General features: G+C 37.5%; 2 protein-coding genes and 1 pseudogene across 3 annotated transcripts; all 3 read left to right on the top strand.

Annotated features, from left to right (window-relative positions):
- The first annotated feature begins 3,742 nt into the window (after positions 1–3,742).
- On the top strand, positions 3,743–6,255 carry LOC148914236 ((-)-alpha-pinene synthase-like). Its single transcript, XM_089043792.1, has 7 exons — positions 3,743–3,918; positions 4,019–4,289; positions 4,403–4,778; positions 4,859–5,077; positions 5,194–5,332; positions 5,452–5,700; positions 5,779–6,255. Exons 1-7 carry the CDS (start codon positions 3,796–3,798, stop codon positions 6,070–6,072), a joined length of 1,671 nt encoding a protein of 556 aa, XP_088899918.1. The 5' UTR covers positions 3,743–3,795; the 3' UTR covers positions 6,073–6,255.
- Positions 6,256–7,450: 1,195 nt separating this feature from the next.
- LOC103326368 (cytochrome P450 736A117-like) lies at positions 7,451–9,947 on the top strand (annotated as a pseudogene). Its single transcript, XR_016123146.1, has 2 exons — positions 7,451–8,376; positions 9,085–9,947. The product of XR_016123146.1 is annotated as a cytochrome P450 736A117-like (transcript).
- Positions 9,948–11,075: 1,128 nt separating this feature from the next.
- LOC103342536 ((-)-alpha-pinene synthase-like) lies at positions 11,076–13,615 on the top strand. Its single transcript, XM_089043793.1, has 7 exons — positions 11,076–11,296; positions 11,405–11,684; positions 11,779–12,157; positions 12,244–12,465; positions 12,539–12,677; positions 12,765–13,013; positions 13,122–13,615. The coding sequence occupies exons 1-7, from the start codon at positions 11,168–11,170 to the stop codon at positions 13,416–13,418; spliced, it is 1,695 nt and encodes a 564-aa protein (XP_088899919.1). The 5' UTR covers positions 11,076–11,167; the 3' UTR covers positions 13,419–13,615.
- The last annotated feature ends 5,831 nt before the right edge of the window (positions 13,616–19,446 follow it).

The raw sequence follows: 19,446 nt of genomic DNA, 5'->3' as shown, positions 1-19,446 counted from the left end.
CCTACATGAATTCAAATAAATTTAATTAACGACGTCAATGGAGTATAATTCAATTGAATGAGTTCTTTGATATCTGTCAATGGAATAGAAGTTCGAACCCTCAAATGCTCATTGAATATTTGTGTAAACCCTCCTTTTCCGATCACTTATACTAAAAAAAACTTAATTAATAACACGCGTAAGCAATCAATTAAGATTGGATCATTGACAAGACAAATTGTCTCTTTAAGGTGCTAGCGTGACTCAGGATTAGATTTGCTTTTGTTTTTGTTTAGGTTTTTTCTTCTTTTGGATCCCTTGATAAAGCTATGAGATTTTCGATCAAGGTATACATACATGCATTAATAGATATCCATAGCATTACTGAGGATTCTGTTGCAATGATGTGTTTACAACAATAAACACATATGTTGCATATGTTTTAGTCTTACTTTTGCTCTTCTACTTTCTGCATATAAAAGGCTAAGATTTTGAAACATTTGTTCTCCTTGACTAATTAGAAATTAACTAGGGTTTGGTGGATATAACCGCGGTTGACATTATGTAAAGTAACAGAAAAACTATTAACCATCATATTGTGAATAAATTATTTTATGTAACTATCATACCGCTATGTGATTTTTTTTGTTTTGTTTTGTTTTTGTTTTGTTGTTGTTGTTGAGAAAATATGGTATTTCATTAAACCGAAAGGAACATTACATGGTAAGAACTAGTATGTTAACGGTAGCCTCGTTAAAACCTTCTCAGAGAAACAAAATCCTAGGGTAGGAAAGAGTACCACCCATGGTATTGACTAAACAGAAGAGTCAAACAACTTATACGAAACAAACCAACCTAAAACCCAACTACAAAACCCTTAAAACAACATCCCATTACTACATAGGTGCTGTCAAAGAAGTCCTCATATGATCTAGAAAAAGCATCATAGTTCTTCGTACAGAGTCCTCCTATGATCTTGAAAACTCATATAATTGGCATTGGATCAATCAAATGTGAAGCAATCTTGTCCTTCACCACTTTACCAACACGCGTGTAGCCATCGTCACCTTTGTAGAGGAGATCTGCCACTTTTGTTAAATTAGGAAACTCTCATTAGGATTGCCAATGGCGCTACAATTGGTCTGAGAAACTCCCCGTTTATGTCCTTCCACAGATCCACCACTTGGTTGTTCAAAGCATCAAGTGTCTCTTGCTCCGACACCCCATATTGCTTCATGTAGCAATCAATACTACATGCAACATGGCCTCTCTCTTTCTCAAACTGCGTATAGAAATTCAAAATATTAATTCAGTAATATTATTGAAAATCAGATCGTCATTCTTACTACTACTGCTTTTAAACTAATAACTTTAGCTAGCTCACCAATTGAAAAATTCCTAGTTCCGCCCTTGCTGGAAAGTGTCATAAGAGCTTCAATTCAAGATGAATTATGAGAAGAAAATGGGAGGTGGGAGTCAGAGAAATATATGCAACGTATGTGGATACGTTTACTCCTAAGTTTTGACAAAAAAAGGCAAAGGAACATACAGATGGACCAAAACTGACAAACAATTAAATATACAAGGACTATATAGCTCAAATAGTTGAGGACAATTTAGTCAAAATGAATCTTACAATCATGAATATTGGATTCTATTTTTGCTGTTCTTTAAAGAGTGTGTTTGTACCCTATTTTTCAAATGGGCCAAAAATGGTCTATCTCTCAAGGGATCAATTCGAATTCATATATTCATCTAACTGGATAGAGAAATCTCCAGTTTTTCCTTGCATTGTAATCAATATTTTGAATTAGTTGAATGAATAAATTCAGAACTCTCGTTCTTCCTTATTATCAAGTTAAAATCAGATAAAGAGACCTCAGAGTTTATCTTAACTGTTTCATTAAGTATTTGCTATTTAATTGTTTTTACATATTTTAAATATCTCTATAGATTAATTTAACTTCCCTCCTTAGTATCATTTAAATTTATCATTCGGACCTAAGTATCATTTAAATTTATCATTCGGACCTAAAGCAGAGGTCTAGGCCTAAATAGGGCCTTGTTAGTCCAAAAGTAAAAGGTTAATTCAGGCTCGAACTATACTATTGGGCTCGAATTGACTGGAATCCTGAACCGATCTAATGGCCGATTGAATTTAAATTAGGTTTCTAAACCGAAATAGGGTATCATTAACCACAATTTTGATTCCCTCCTTGTTTTATTAGGTATTGCTCGTATCTATCAGACCGACATGCATAAATGAAAGAATATTGAAGTCCTCTTGATTGACGCATAGAAAAGAACTCATCCAAGCCAGACCCCCCTTGGAGCACAATGGCTTGAGTAGAACTCCAGAATAAGCGCAAACACAACAAATCAACATACTCACACCAGGTCTATTAGGCTGGTCTTGTATCCACTAATGGCATGACTACGTAACTTTCAATCGGGATAGAAGGAACAAGCTGATAGAGCCCAGTCTGAGCTCACTTATTCAATTTTGTTCAAAAGTTGAAAGAATCCTCTTTGCGAGCCAGAAAATTAAATAAGGGCATGGGTGTTGATCCAACGACCTCCTCACTCTGTAGAGCAATAAGATCCAAGTCATTCAAGATCATCAAAAGCGGTGTTCACGGGAAAAAAGAATCAACAGAGAGAGGGCATGTTGCTTCTGCTATTGATTGTTACATGAAGCAATATGGGGTGTTAGATGAGCAAAAGATAATTGATGTCTTCAACAAACAAAATGTGGATTCATGGAAAGATATGAACGAGGAGTTACTTAGACCAACTTCTATGCCAATGCCTATCCTTGTACGTATTGTTAATTTAACAAAAGTCGTGGATCTCCTCTACAAAAAAGATGATGGCTACACACATGTTGGAAAAGTCATGAAAGAGGTGTTGCTTGTTATTTTATTGATCCGGTACCACTATGAGAGGACTGTCTGTGAGTTGGGATTGTGTGTATGAAAAAGAATTAGCTTTGCTTTTTATATTCTCTGGTTGAATAAGATGACCCAAATGCTTTGAGTTAGCCTTTCATTGATATGGTTATTGAGTTTGATAAGTTCATGTTGTTGGAAAACAACAATCAGTGACTATTTAAACTAATTAGATAAATAAAATTTAAAACAATCTGTAATACAGAATATAGTATATAAACAACAAATTAAACTAACTTGAATTCGAGATAGAGGCTTGCAGAGTTGATGCAATGTCCTAAAGACTGTAATTTCACCCCTTCTCGGTGCTTGAAGTTCTACAGGTAACTGCCTCCCATGATTCAACTATCTGTATTCTAAGCCCTAGCACTCGGACTTAGAATCTGGCGACTATTTATAGTAGTTATAGGGATAGGATAAACTTCAAAATTAAAAGGATAAGAACATCCAAGTTTATCCAAAGGATAAATATCTTAAAAAGATAATATCGTCCAAATTTATTCAAAAGATAAATATCTTAAAAAGATAATATCATCCAAGTTTATCTAAAAGATAATATCTTCTTTTATCCGTTTAAAATATGGGTCTTCACATTGGCATTGCTTATTTGGGGTGATAAGTGATTTTTAAAAAAATTTGGGAAGCCCAGCCCATTTGATAAACTATGATAAAATCACTTATTGTTAAAAATTGCTCTGAGAGAGAAATTAGTTTCGAAGAGGCGGCGGTAATTTTTTTTTTCATATTAAATTATGTGAAGGTTCCTGTTTAAATTTCACAGAGGGCCCTCAAAATTCCATGACCGGCCCTGATCATTTTGCCTATATATACATAATCGTTTGAGCAATGTTTCAGTACAAAGCAAACCATGTCTTTCCCAGTAGCCGCTCAAGTAGCACACAGTGCTGAGCCAGAAATTGTTCGGCAGACAGCAAATTATCACCCAAGCATTTGGGGAGATCGGTTCCTCAATTATGATGAAAAAAACATTGTAATGTTATTCAAATTATTTATATGCATTTTATTCTTTTCAAAAACTTGTAACATAACACGAAGTTGCTAATTTAATTTGTTGTGTTGTGTTATAGCAGATAACTTATGACCATATGCAGCAGCAAGTGGATCAACTGAAAGTAGCAGTGAGGAAGGAAGTATTCACAACAAGTGCAGGTGATTTTTCACATCAGCTCAAGCTAATTGATGCAGTCCAGCGCCTTGGCGTGGCTTACCATTTCGAAAGAGAAATCGAAGAAGCCTTGCAACGTATGTATCTTACATATTATGACTATGATGGTGGTGATCTCTACACTGTTGCTCTTGGTTTTCGGCTACTAAGACAACATGGATTTAATGTTTCTTGCGGTAGGGATGAAGAAATTAATTTATTTATTTGTGGAATGTGATGTGAGTGGCTCTGGGCTGTAATATTATTCTATGTCTCATATATGTGCCCATTTTTTCTGACAATCAACCAGATATATTCAACAAGTTCAAAGATAAAAATGGTAACTTCAAGGAGAGCTTAACTGCTGATGTTCCTGGGATGCTAAGCTTTTATGAAGCAGCACATCTAAGGAAGCATGGAGAAGACATACTAGAAGAGGCTCTTGTTTTCACCACCACTCACCTTGAGTCAGCAGAAACAACAGACGCAAGAAATCCACTGGCTTTACAGATAACTCAAGCCTTAGAGAGACCTCTGCGGAAGGGTCTGGAGAGGGTATATGCCAGGGGTTACATGTCAATCTACCAGGATGATGCTTCACATAGTGAAGCTATATTGAAACTTGCAAAGTTAGATTTCAATCTCGTTCAATCTTTACACAAGAAGGAGCTCAGCGAGATTACTAGGTAAGTCTTTGAATCATGTAAACATAAATTAGTTTGCAATTAGTACACCCTATACACTTAATATTGTCAATTAATTATAGGTGGTGGAAAGAACTGGACTTTGAAAAGAAGCTGCCTTTTGCAAGAGATAGGATCGTGGAGCTGTACTTTTGGATAGTTGGAGTCTATTTCGAACCGCATTATATGGCAACAAGAAAAATTCTTACAAAAGTGATTGCCCTGGTATCAGTTTTGGATGATATCTACGATGCATTTGGCACATACGAAGAACTCGTGATCTTTACTGGAGCAATTGAAAGGTTAATTGGAAAAAATATATTATCTGCTTTCTAATTAATTTGAAACTGATTTATTTGTTGCATAACTACTACCTGTGTGTATATCCTAAGATGAATGTGGTTTATGCAATTTTCAGGTGGGATATCAATTGTATGGATGAACTCCCAGACTATATGCAAGTATTTTACCATACCCTCTTGAATGTTTACGACGAAATTGAGGAGGAGACAGTAAAAGAAGGAAGATCATACCGAGTTTACTATGCAAAAGAAGCTGTACGTAATGCAAATGCACAACTTTATTTGCTGTTAATCTATTTTGGGTTTGTTCCATGTGATTTTATCAACAGTCACAACTCACTTTTACTTTTCAATGCTTTTAACAAATGGCATAGTTTAAAGCTCAAGCCCGGAACTACTTTGCTGAGGCCCAATGGTTGCACAAAGACTACATTCCAAGCATGGAAGAGTATATGAGTGTAGCAACAGCTTGTGTTGGTAACACCTTGCTTTCAATTACATCTCTTGTTGGCATGGGAGATATTGTAACGAAGGAAGCTTTTGAGTGGTTGTTGAATGATCCTAGAATTCTTAGAGCTTCAAATATTATTTTTAGGCTCATGGATGACCTTAGTGGATACGAGGTACGTATAATAAGATATTCTTACCTTGGTACAAATAAGAATTAGGTAAGATATTGAATTCTGTATTTCTTTTTGCAGTTTGAGAAAGAGAGAGAGCATGTTGCTTCTAGTATTGAATGCTACATGAAGCAATATGGGGTGCCTGAGCAAGAGGTGCTTGATATTTTTAACAAACAGGTTATGGATTTGTGGAAGGATATCAACGAGGAGTTCCTTAGACCAACTGATGTGCCAATGCCGGTCCTCCTGAGTGTTCTGAATCTAACAAGAGTGGTTGATCTCCTTTATAAAGGGGAGGATGGCTACACACATGTTGGGAAAGTGATGAAAGATAGTGTTGCTTCACTTTTTATTGAACCCGTGCCTCTATGAATTGCGTCATTCCTTAGAATTAATCTTAAAAATAAGGTCATTTCCTAAGAATTTGATGTTATCATGTTGATTGGATTTACGAGTCTTTGCGAGAGATGGTTGTTGGGCTTGCTGTGCTGTATTATTATGTGTGTACTTCTTTACGATATGTTTCGGGCCAGACATAAACTAAACCTTAATAAAGAAATATTTGTATTATCCACTATACCTTGGTCATAACTATTTGCAGCTTCGAAAAGCAAATGGAGGGTAATAGCTTCTTGTTTCACAGCATCATAAATCACAATGCACTTGGATTTTGTGAAACCCTATATTTTTAATATATATTATATTATATATTATTTTGAATTAAAAAAAAAGGTTTATTTAAATTATATATTTGTTTATTATTGCTTGATATGCCATTGGGGGCTTTATATACTTATATGTATTTAAACAATTAACTAGCTCTAAAGTGGACGTGTAGTTTGTGTTTTATCAAGTTACTTTTTCTTTATCAACAACCCAGGACATGGAGCTAGCATGTGGAGGTTTTATATGCATTCTTAGTAATAGAATTTTGGTAGAGCAACACGTAGAAACCCATATTAACTTGAGGTGGCTTGTCCAAATTCATCCTATTGACACATGCACACACATGCAAATACTTAGTCTTTAAATATAGTAAGATATTTGCATCTTGTGAAAAACACACAAACGTTGTGTATTAATTGAGGTTACACAATGCATGCATCGCATACAAAGTAAGAGTTCGAGAGAGAGAGAGAATATAGTTCCTGGAAGAGTAGAGGTCTCAGCTTGTGTATTTTCTAAACTTGGAATTAGCTTTGGAAATGAGGTAGGGATATCTTGGGAGCCTTTACAGGGATTGATCTAATTCAATTTTGTGAGCTCTGTATTGTATAATGTTCTGGATATAAGATATTTACGTATTGTGAACTATTTGAATAATGTTGGCATAATTATATCATGTCATGGTAATTGGTTGGAGTTGTTGGATTGAGAAAATAATGATGGAAAATAGGGTAATGGAAATAGTCTTTTGTGTAGTTGAGTCTAACTCTTGGCAGGTACCAGGTCTCAGGGATCCCACAGTGCACATGGTTTTTATTGGATGATTCGGGACTGGCGAGAGGGAGTTAGACAAGATGACTAACAAAAGGGAAATTATGGGATGGTTGAAATGGGTGTTAGTTAATATAAATGGGCATTCAGGACTAAGTGGTATAAGCATGGTATGGGACGTGCAGGTCTGCTTGTCCAGTTATATGAATTAACGGGAATAGATGAAGAGCATTCATAAATGGAGCACCCTACAAACTTTTTATTTGTCAAGCACAAACACAACACCACCTAAATAATTAAGAAGTGGAAGAAGATGTTAAATCTTCTGAATGAAACCTTCTCAAGCTTGTTGCAACCTTTTTGCTTTAAGTATTTAGCACTTCTTGCAATTTTCCTCATCCTTGTATACAAATGGTTCTCCACTTCCGCAAACTCATCACCATCTTCTCCACCAAAGCTCCCTATCATTGGAAACCTTCACCAACTAGGCCAGCACCTTCAGCGCTCTCTTCAATAGCTCAACGCCACGGGCCGCTCATGCTCCTCCATTTCGGAAGTGTGCCGGTCCTTGTGGTCTCCTCAGATGAGACTGCCAGCGAGATCATGAGAACCCATGACATCACATTCGCCAACAGACCCAAGAACACCTTCTTCAAGAAGTTTTGCTACAACTTTAAAGACGTGGCCTCGGCTCCTTATGGTGAGTATTGGAGGCAGATGAAAAGTATATGCGTCTTAAATCTCCTTAGCAACACAAGGGTTCGTTCTTTTCGTGCGGTAAGAGAAGAGGAAACTAAATCCATGATCGACAATATAACTAAGCACTGCTCCTCATCCCCCTCCTCAGGATCATCAGCGTTTAATTTAAGTGAAATGCTCGAGACGCTTACGAATGATGTTATCTGTAGAGTGGCTCTTGGGAGGAAGTACAGCGATGGCGGGGAATGTGGGAGGACGTTTAAGAAGCTTGCCGGGGAGCTGATGTTGGTGATGTCGTGTATCCATATTGGAGACTATATCCCATGGCTTGCCTGGATCGCCCGTCTCAATGGTTTGGAGGCCAAGTTTGACGATCTGGCTAAACGGTTCGATGAGTTTTTAGAAATACTTGTTCAAGAGCATATGGATGAATTTGATGGTCTTACCAAGAACGAGGACCAAAAGGATCTTGTGGACGTTCTGCTTTGCCTTCAGGCTGATTCTCCTATTGATAGAGTTAGCATCAAGGCTGTCATCTTGGTAATTAACTCTCTCTCTCGCTCTCTCTGTTACATTACATGCATAGTGGTGTTGGATTGCCTTATCTTTTTCACCATAGTAATGCTAGGATTACTCAGTTTGTTCAAAGAATGATGTTAAATTATGCTTGCTATGTGATCGTATCTAAAGAAATAAGTAAGTTTAACAAAAACTGAACCATATCTGAAATTTTTTATTGTCAAACTTGTGCTAGCCTGCCAAGAAACACAAAGAAAAAGATGTGTTGTGTGACAAGAGACTAGTAATATTAAAAAAAAAAAAAAATTGTAAATACCTAATATAAGTAAAACATTTTGGATTAACGCGGTTTTTTTAAGGCTTATTTATTGATGTGCCCCCTATGCTGTACCGAAAATCTCAATTTGTCCCCTACAGTTTCAACTGAGTCAATGTGCCCCCCTATGCATTCATTTTGTGTCTCACGTTCCCTTATTCCGTCATTTTACTCAATAATACCTTTAACTTGTTGACATGACATAGGTGTTTTAGTAATTTGACATATTTGTTTGAAGCATGAGCATTTTCAGGGATTTTGAATATTTCATTTTTAAGGCCTTCTACCTATACATATATAGATATATAGATAGATAACACGTGGGGTTATCCCTAATGAACCCCAACTCTTTTGGGTTTATATCTAATTTTCCATTAATTTTTAATCGATTTTTTCCGTTAAAATTCTTGTAGGATATTTTTGTCGGTGGCACTGATACCTCATTCACACTCCTAGAGTGGACAATGTCCGAGCTTTTAAGGCATCCAAGAGTCATGGAAAAATTGCAGAATGAGGTGAGGGGGATAGTGGGCAAGAAAACAGACATAATTAGAGAGGATGATTTGGTTGGAATGCACTACTTGAAGGCAGTGATCAAGGAGACTCTTCGCCTACATCCTTCAGTTCCATTGCTATTGCCCAGGCTATCGACCCAAGATGCACAAATAAATGGCTACGACATTAAAGCCAACACACAAGTTATAGTGAATGCATGGCCAATTGGAAGAGATCCCAAGTCATACAACAAGCCAGACGAGTTCGAGCTAGAAAGGTTCTTGGACAGTGCCATAGATTATAAAGGCAATTACTTCCACTACATTCCATTTGGGGCTGGCAGAAGAGGTTGCCCAGGAATTCAGTTTGCCATGGCTGTCCAAGAGATTGCTTTGGCAAATTTAGTGCACAATTTCAACTGGGTGCTGCCCGATGGCACAAGAAGGGAGGACTTAGACATGACTGAATCTAGTGGAACAAGCGTTCGTAGAGATATCCTCTTAAAATTGTTCCTATTCCATATTCGGGCTAATATAGTGTTGGTGTATCCGAATTGGACCTCCTTTATTCACAGAAAATGACAAATTATAATATCTTACGCCATTATTTGGTAATAAGAATTTGAAATAATGTTTAGGTTTTATGTTATCATTAATATAAATATGTATTAAGAAAAGTGTGTGGAACTGCTTGTGGGCTCACTGACTATCGAGTTGTTGAAATGTCCATTGTTTGGTTTCCCAGGAAAGGATTTTCTAATAAACTCTCAATTTGGCTTTTATTTATTTATGTAAAGGATATAATTTAAAAAAAAGACACGATAAATGCATAATTACCATAATCACAATAATGTGAGAATTGGTTATGATGCGCAAAGAAACATGTGCAAATTATTAAAATAGTTATGCATATAATTGTTATAAATATAAATATCAAATGATATACATGTGAAATTCGAGTTGTGTAATGGATCGTATCGAAAATTGCCACCCCTAACTAAGGTCGCCCTAGAAATAAATTCATATATGTAATTTGTAAGAAGTTCTATATCATACACTAATTTTAATAAAATTGATCATTGTGCAACCTTGTGCACTATCCACGTGCAGACGTGGACTTACAAATTACAATAGGTGTCTATTATGTGTAGATTGTGTATGAGTCGGTAACATGACATAAATATATTCGTATCACTTTATTTTAACCATCTATTTAGCATCAATATAATTTTCTTTTTATATGAGTACCATATTTGTACTGACATTTTAGATGAAAAAACAATTATCGATTTGACAGGATTTTGTTTTTCCTTTCCAAAATGGTTTGAGAAAGGATAAGAAAATCATGATGGTTTGGACTAGAGTAGGGTGGTTAGAGGATGTGTTGTCTTAAAATGAAATGTATGTAGTATGTACTGCGTATATACCGGTAGCTCCCAGTGATGATGTTCGTAGTTTGATCATTGTTTTGTTCATATGCCCAACACAAAACACACTAAAGCCCAACCTGAGACTGCAAACAGAGATAAAAGGCCCATTCAAAAAAGACCAAACGAGGCCTATAGGAACACCGTCCAAACTCATTGCCTATAACATATATTACATATGATACATGTGTTATATTACAGTGGAGACATTTGTGAAAAAATACATTCATGTTTCCCAATGGTCGGTGGAGGGTCACTGGTCGCTCAAAACATGGATATATACGCTGCAAAGGGACAAACGATAAACATGTGCTGCAAAACTGGCCAATGGGTCGGTGGAGGGTCACTTGAGATTACAAAAGATATCCCACAAATATGCTAACGCTGGACCATTCGTTGAAGATAAAAGTACATCGAACCCATATGAAGTTTTACCATGAGCAAAGAAGTTACTCATTCTGCATTTGTGCTGTAAGCCAGTTCCATCCCTTCCCTATATATACATGAGTATATGAACAATATTTTCCATACTTGCAGAGCAAAAAAGATCTGACATTTTTACACGAGTGCAAATCATGGCTCTAGAAGCTGGTTCAACTGCTCAATCACAAAATTCTAAGGCTGATCAAATTGTTCGACGGACAGCAAATTACCACCCGAGCATTTGGGGGGATCAGTTTATGAATTATGATTCAGAAGACATTGTAATTTATATATCATACAAATTGTTTCAATAACTAAATGCATGTTTCTCTGTTTTGTTTCAAAAGAAATTTGACATGTATTTTGCTCATTCAATTTTGTGGATGCAGATAACTTATGCCCATAAGCAACAAGAAGTTGAAGAACTGAAACTAGCAGTGAGGAGGGAAGTGTTCACAACCAGTGCAGATGATTTTTCAAATCAGATGAAGCTCATTGATGCAATCCAGCGCCTCGGCGTGGCGTACCACTTTGAAAAGGAAATAGAAGAAGCACTGAAACATATATATGCTGCAAATCATTTCCATGATGATGATGGTGATGGTGACCTATACAATGTTTCCCTTGGTTTTCGGCTACTAAGACAACATGGACATAATGCTTCATGCAGTAAGTTATTAGAGAAATTAATGTAACGAGATTGAATTTGGCAAACATTATTTCTTAATATTTACGTGTTATATGTCCATTTGCTGCAATCGAGCAGGAGTATTCAACAAGTTCAAAGAAAGTAAAAATGGAGGCTTCAAGGAAAGCTTAATCGCTGATGTGCCGGGAATGCTAAGCTTTTATGAAGCAACGCATCTTAGGGTGCATGGCGAAGATATACTAGAAGAGGCTCTTGTTTTCACGACAAAACATCTGGAGTCGGCAACAACCCATGTAAGCTATCAACTGGCAGAACAAATAGCTCAAGCCCTAGAGAGACCGCTCCGAAAGAGTCTCGAGAGGTTATGCGCCCGTCGGTTCATGTCCATCTACCAAGATGAAGCTTCACATAATGAAACTCTATTAAAACTTGCCAAGTCAGATTTCAATCTTGTTCAGTCTATGCACAAACAAGAGCTCAGTGAGATTATTAGGTAGGTTATCTTTTAATTATGTGAGATTAATTACGAATACCGACTGTAATTAAGTTAGTAACTCACTAATTAATGCCGTCAATTAGGTGGTGGAAAGAACTAGACTTCGGAAGGAAGATGCCTTTTGCAAGAAACAGAATTGCGGAGTTATACTGCTGGATTTTGGGGGTCTATTTTGAGCCCCAATACCTTGTTGGAAGAAAATTTCTCACAAAAATTATTGCCCTGATTTCTGTAATGGATGATATCTATGATGCATTCGGTACATTTGAAGAACTTGAGATCTTTACCGAAGCAATTCATCGAAGGTTTGAAATTATTTATTAAAAAAAATTGTTTTGTTTATATGCTTCAGATGAATATGGTGTATGCAATTTACAGATGGCATGCCAATTGCATGGATGGACTGCCAGACTACATGCAAATATTCTTCCATGCGCTTTTGAATGTTTTCAATGAAATTGAGGAGGAGATGGTGAAGGAAGGAAGAGCATACCGAGCTCACTATGCAAAAGAAGCTGTATGTTAATTAATTAAAGAAACACACAGCTTATTAATTTTCACTATTTTAATTAATTTACGTAATATTTATGTCCCACATATTCAGTTGAAAACTACTGCCAAAGCTTACTTTGATGAGGCCAAATGGTTCCACGAAGGATGCATCCCAAGCATGGAGGAATATATGCGTGTTGCTGCAACTTCTGCTGCTAGCTTCGCACTTTCAACTACATCTTTAGTTGGCATGGGAGATATTGTAACCAAGGAGTCCTTTGAGTGGTTGTTCAATGACCCTAAAATTCTTAGAGCTTCCAATATCATTGTTAGGCTCATGGATGACATCGTTTCGAGCAAGGTACACAGAAACTACGTACTAAATTGTGTTACATAACTTAGGTCTCTCAATTCATAACTATTTCATCACTTCGATTCTTTTTTGGGATTATGGATTCCATTTTTGCAGTTTGAAAAAGAGAGAGGCCATGTTGCTTGTGCTATTGATTGTTACATGAAGCAATATGGGGTCTCAAATGAGCAAGAGATAATTGATGTCTTCAACAAGCAAATTGTGGATTCGTGGAAAGATATCAACGAGGAGTTCCTTAGACCAACTTCTATGCCGATGCCTATCCTTGAACGTATTGTTAATTTAACAAGAGTGGTGGATCTCCTCTACCAAAAAAACGATGGCTACACACATGCTGGAAAAGTGATGAGCGATTGCATCGCTTCGTATTTGATTGATCCGGCACCAGTATGAGCCTATGAGTTGGATTATGAGAAAGAACTAGCTGTGCTTTATATATTCTCTGTTTGAATAATATGACCTAATGGCCTTGAGTTAGCCGTAGTGTCAATTGAGTATTGTTGTACTTCAAAAAACGTTGTTTATCTTGAGAATAATCAACTTTTAAATAAAACAGTTGAGTGTAGTGAAACTGTTGTGAGTATAAACAACACTGTCAACTGTCTGGTAAACTTTTATGTAGAATTATTGTGTTAGTGTATAATATCCAAAAAAGGCATGATGTTAAAAGTGTTATTAACTTAGTTGAGTGATGCTATAAGATTGGTTAAATCGAGTGCTGCTATTTTCACCCATGTCTTATTTTCTAACCCATCTTATATTCAAAATTTTATAAACAAATTTACCTTTCTGTAAAATGACATCTAAGAATTTAGAGAAAAAACCTCAACTCACCTATCCCGACCCACACACTCTCTCTCTCTCACCGACCCAAACTCCCAGAAAAATAGAAAATATCCCTCAGCTCCTATAAATTGTAGATCTGGTTACATGAGGTTGATGGTTTTTAGAAGAAAGAGGGGCCATTAGTGAAGGAACAACTACTAAGCAAAAACCGCCATATTAATCATATACAAAATACAAATCACTACTACATTTTAGTCTTTGCGCGACGAAGGCAAGTTCGTCGCGCAAAGTTAAATTTAGTCTCACATAATTCTACGCTGCGCACATTTCGTCGCGCAAAGATTGTGAAGAAAGACTTTGCGCGACCAATTTATTTCCTTCGTTGCGCAAAAAGTGCGACGTAGCACCTTCGTTATAGAAAACGTTTCAGGACAACACAAATGTCCGACGCACAAACGCTTTGCGGGACGAAAGCGTGTTCGTCGCACCAAGACTACGCGACGGACAGTTTCGTCGCGCGAGATTCGTGTCCCAAACATTTACGCATACGAAAAGTCATTCGTCGCGCAATTACTATTTGCGCAACGAAAGTCGTCGTCGCGCATACACATTTTGGCGATGAAAGACTTCGTCGCGCATGATTAAATTAAGTGTATTTAAAATTATTTTTAACATTTTTTAAAAAAGTGATTTTGCGCGACGAGATACATTTCGTCGCGCAAAATTAATATATATATATTATATAAATTTATTATTTTAATTATTTTTTAATTTTGTAAAAAAATAAATTTGGTTTTTTTTAATTAAAATGAAATTGCAATAAAAGGATTAATCGTAAAGAAAACATTTATTATATAAAATAAAATAAATGTATACAAGAGAAATATTTTAAAAATAATTATGAAAATAAAAAACTAATCAAATAATGTTCCAAAATCTGCATGGTCGTCTGCCACATGCGGCTCAGAGCGTCTCTAGGGGCCATGGTCGGTGGGGATGCTCGGGATGGGCGGGCTCGGAGGTCGACGCACCAAAATTCTGGATTGGAATGCCGAACCGCTCGAGGGATCTGCAGAATTACCGACATCCGACCCTCAAACTCGGCAACGCGATGTCAAAACAGATCACTGTTGTTTGCTGCGATGATGACCGCGGTCGAGGTTCCCTCTGTCGGCATTCCCATCCCCTACAATATGTTCCGGCCTCCTCGAGTCGATCCAACGTCTCCGTCAAAATCTGAAATCCAAGATCCTGTGGAGGATCCACAGACTCGATCGAGTCTCGGGAGGAAGTTGGGAGACGGACTCCTTAAGAACCAACTGGCTCCTCTTCACCATCGTCGTCTGTTTAACATTACATAAAATATAAATTAAAACATACATATAAATTGAATGCGTAACGTAAGAATTAAAATTAAATAATACTTACATTAAGGGACTCGGCCAACTCATTCTCAGGTCGAACATAAACGTCACTAAATACGTCGATCTCTGGGAATTTCGACCCCCCCAAAATTGAACAAGAGAAGAAAATATTAGTATGAACAAAATAAATTAATAATAGGGTTAACTACAGTAAAACCCCTAACCTATAGGGTCATTTACGAGTCCATATCCGATTTTGGGGATATTTATGAGTACATACACAACGTCGCGAAAACTTACAAGTTGCCCCCCTCCGTTAGCGAGTCCGTTAGAAAATCCGTTGTCTGCCTACGTGGCATTTATGGGGCCCATTTTTAATTGACGTGGAGTTCCACGCGGACAACAAAATAATAAAAAATTATGTACATGTTAAAAATAATTTTTAAATGATATTAAAATCATTATTTAAAAAAAAATTCTCCTCTCTCCCTCCCGACTCAACGCCACCTTTTAGCCACCCCTCTCCCGTCGCCCACCTCCAAACCCAACTATCTTTCTCTCTCATTCTTCATCCCAACCCAACCCAACTTCTCTAGCATAGGCATAGTCGCCAGCCATTATCAAACCTAAACCCCATCCTTCTCTCCTCCCCTCCCTTCTCCCCAAAAAAAATCAGATCAACTGGAGACTAGGGATTTGAGCTAGACGAAGGCTAGCGATCTTATCCTTATGCTTCATCGTTGCTGGCCTGACGTTGGTTGCTTCTTTGCTCCAGTCAAATAAAACCATCCAAGGCAGATGGACCAGATCACGAAATAATTTCCCAAAAAATTTAGAATCAAAATATTAAATCCAATCTTTCTAATCAAATTTCAAAGACAAAATTGAACTTACAGCAAAACCCAGTTGCCATCAAGAAGACCCGGACTCAATCTCATAGACAAAATTGAACTTCCACCTTCTCCTCAATCTCAGCCTCAGCTTTGGCCTGACTCCCATTCCCAATTTCAACGACATCATCTCCTCCGCCTCCCCACTCATCCTCGTTTTGCGGAGGGTCCGATTCGGAGATTTTGGATGCGGGTTCGCCTCGGCGGCCTCCTCCCCGCTCGTCAGTGATCTTCGCTTCGAACGGTCGCCGTCTATGGGGGTACCGTCGGAGATAGAGGAGCGTAGATGGAGTGAGGGGAGCTTAGGGTTAGGGTTTGGTGAGGGGAAAGAGAGGAGAGATAGAGATTGGGATTTTGGGGTTGGAAATGAGAGTTCGTTGGAGAAGCTTTCGGAGAAGAGATCAGATCAATTTTTTCCTTAAAAAATTCAATCTTTAAATTTTATGGGTTTTGGTTATGTAAATTGTGTTATATTTAGCAGATGAAACGGTCATGGGTTGTTGTAATTGATGTTTTAAGTTGGGTTTCAAATCTGGGTTTGCAAATATGAGGGCAGCAGAAATGGTGATGGATTGTTGCTTGTCGCCATTGTTGTGAGCTTGCTTGAGCTGAATGTTGGCTGGGTTGGAGAAGAGAGATGGGATTTTTTTCTTCTTCTTTTAATTCATTTTTAATGATTTTAATATGATTTAAAAATTATTTTTAACATGTACATAATTTTTTATTATTTTGTTGTCCACGTGAAACTTCACGTCAATTAAAAATGGGCCTCATAAATGCCACGTGGCAGATAACGGATTTTACGGACTCTCTAACGGAGGGCAACTTGTAAGTCTTCGCAACGTTGTGTATGTACTCATAAATATCCCCAAAATCGGTATGGACTCGTAAATGACCCTATAGGTTGGGGGCCGACGAGTGGGTGCTAAAGCAATAACAATCGCCGGAAAATTTTAAAAATTAAGGGCCAAGGTTCCTATCCTAGGTTCAAAACATCAATTGGAGGCACTTTTGTTCTCGGACCTACCCTGAAAAACATCCGGAAGTGGCCGGAATTTCAATTCAAAAATCGGCCGAAACCTAGGGTTTCAAATCCACTGCCATATTCAATTGTCGGATTTGGTGCCCGGAGGAGAAAGAACAAAGCCGGTGAATTTTCGGTGAAAACCGAGCAAATAACGGCGGGATGGACCGCGACGCGGGAAGCTCGGGGTTCGAGGGTTGTGGTGGCAGGTCTCAATTAGGGCAGAGTTGTGGTTGAGGTGTGAGAGAGAGAGAGAGAGAGAGAGAGAGAGAGAGAGTTAGGGCAGATTTGAAAAACTGGGGAAGAAGGAGAATTTCAAGGCTTATCTGAAAACTTATTCCACTTTGTGAAGGAGTAAATCGTGGCACAAAATCATTTAAAGAATTTTGCGCGATGAAACTAAACACATTTCCGTCGCGCAAGGTTGTCCATCCGCCCAAATTTTGGGATTCGAGTTTGCGCGGGAAGATAAATTAAATGATCTTGCACAACTGTGAAATGTGTATACATTCGTCGTGCAAGTTCTGATTTGCCAAAAAATTACTAAGTGTTAGGGCGGAGGGCTGAAATTACAGTGAGATTGGCTACGAAGGCAAGTCTATTCGTCTTGCAAGTCTATAATTTGTCAAAAAAATTTACTAAGTGTTGGGGTGGGGAGGGATTGAAATTCTGATTGAGATTGCGCGACGAAAGGAAAGTCTTTTCGTCGTGCAAGCCTTTGGTTTGTATACTTTGCGCGACGAGCTGTGAGTACATTCGTCGTGCAAGTGTTTGATTTGCCAAAAAATTTACTAAGTGTTTTTTTGGGGGAGGGGGACCTTTGTTACGAGTGAGAATGCGCGACGAAGAGTCGTGAGTTCATCACGCAAGGCTTTGTATGTGCACTGCGACGAATGGAGCGTCCTTTCGTCGTGCAAACCCCCCTATACCTAAACCCTAAACCACGAACCCTAACTCCTAAACTAGTTTCAATGATCCAACTGGCAAACTTGTTTTTTTATACTTCGAGATCGTATACATCGAAAATCGAAAAAATGAACATTCAGAGATTAAGTAACGGGACAAAAAATTTCAACGGTTATAAAGAAAAAGTCACGATTTAACGGTTATTTTAACTCCGATTTTGAAATTTTATTACAGCTACATTTCTTGACCGAATATGAATACAATGACTGAATTCGATCTTCAATTTAAGATATTTACGGTAGAGGACATCACATAATCTTATGTTATATTTAAGGAAAGTATAAATAAACTCTTCATTGTTGGTGAATATTGTGTTTTAATGACATACGCATTCTACGAAACTAGTTTCAGTAATCCAATCGTGAAACTTGTTTGTTTATACTTCGAGATCATAGACCCCAAAAATCGGAAAAAAAAAAACATTCATTAGGAGCGTGGTACCTTTGGCTCGTCATTAGGAGCGTGGTACCTTTGGCTTGACATGCGGAGGGCATTCCAGCCCTTGACTTGTTGGACTATGGTTTTTGATTAAAATGGGTTTTGTAGGGTGGGGTCTTTGAAAGAAGGGAGCTTGCGTAGATTATGGAATGTTCTTGGGATCTTTTTTCTTGGCGCTAACCCACTTTTCATGGAGATAGTTATTTTCAGTGACAAATGGTGGTGGGTATGTGTGGGTCGTAAACTCCTAGCCCAAAAGAGAGAACGAGAATGCTGGATAAAAAATTTTTAAAAAGAAAATAAAAGAAAGAAAAACAGAAAAGAAAAAGGTTTACTTTAAGCTTTCTCTTGGGATTCTTCCACGGACTGAAATAATCATTTTTCCTGTGAATCACAATTTGACACATATGAAAAATAATTGATCAAAAAAAAAAAAACTTATATACACATTTCACACTGCTATTAGTAGAAATATAGGAGCTTCTACTTACATAATAAGGAATGAAGTATTTCCTTTCTTCCACCATCTGTTATGTTCCCTACTCTTTTTTCATTCGAAATTTCATACATTTTGGTGAGATATTCGTTATCTTGGGTTACAGCTTAAAGGTGTCTTAAATTGTAATACATTTATGCATTGAAAGGCCTTTTTGATGGGAGAGCCTGCCAAGAAGGAGGGGATGGACTGGGCCTTTTTGGTAGTGGGCTATAGTTGATATTACAGAAGGCCTTTTTTCTAAAACTAGGCCATAGAAATGAATTTTGCAAACAGTTCTTCTTAATTTTTTGGTGGTATAAACTAGGCTATAACCCAGTCGAGCTCTTTTTAATATTTTTTTTTTGGTTTGAAATTTATTGCCTGAAGATAGAGCTGGCATTTTCTATCGAGAAACCGCAAAACCACAAAAATCAATTGTATTTTCACAAAGGAACCGGCATGTCAGGAAAATCGA

The sequence above is a fragment of the Prunus mume genome, unplaced genomic scaffold, assembly GCF_029339155.1.
Source record: "Prunus mume cultivar Tortuosa unplaced genomic scaffold, ASM2933915v1 scaffold29, whole genome shotgun sequence".
Taxonomy (NCBI): domain Eukaryota; kingdom Viridiplantae; phylum Streptophyta; class Magnoliopsida; order Rosales; family Rosaceae; genus Prunus; species Prunus mume.
This window is presented reverse-complemented; position numbering and strand designations above follow the sequence as displayed.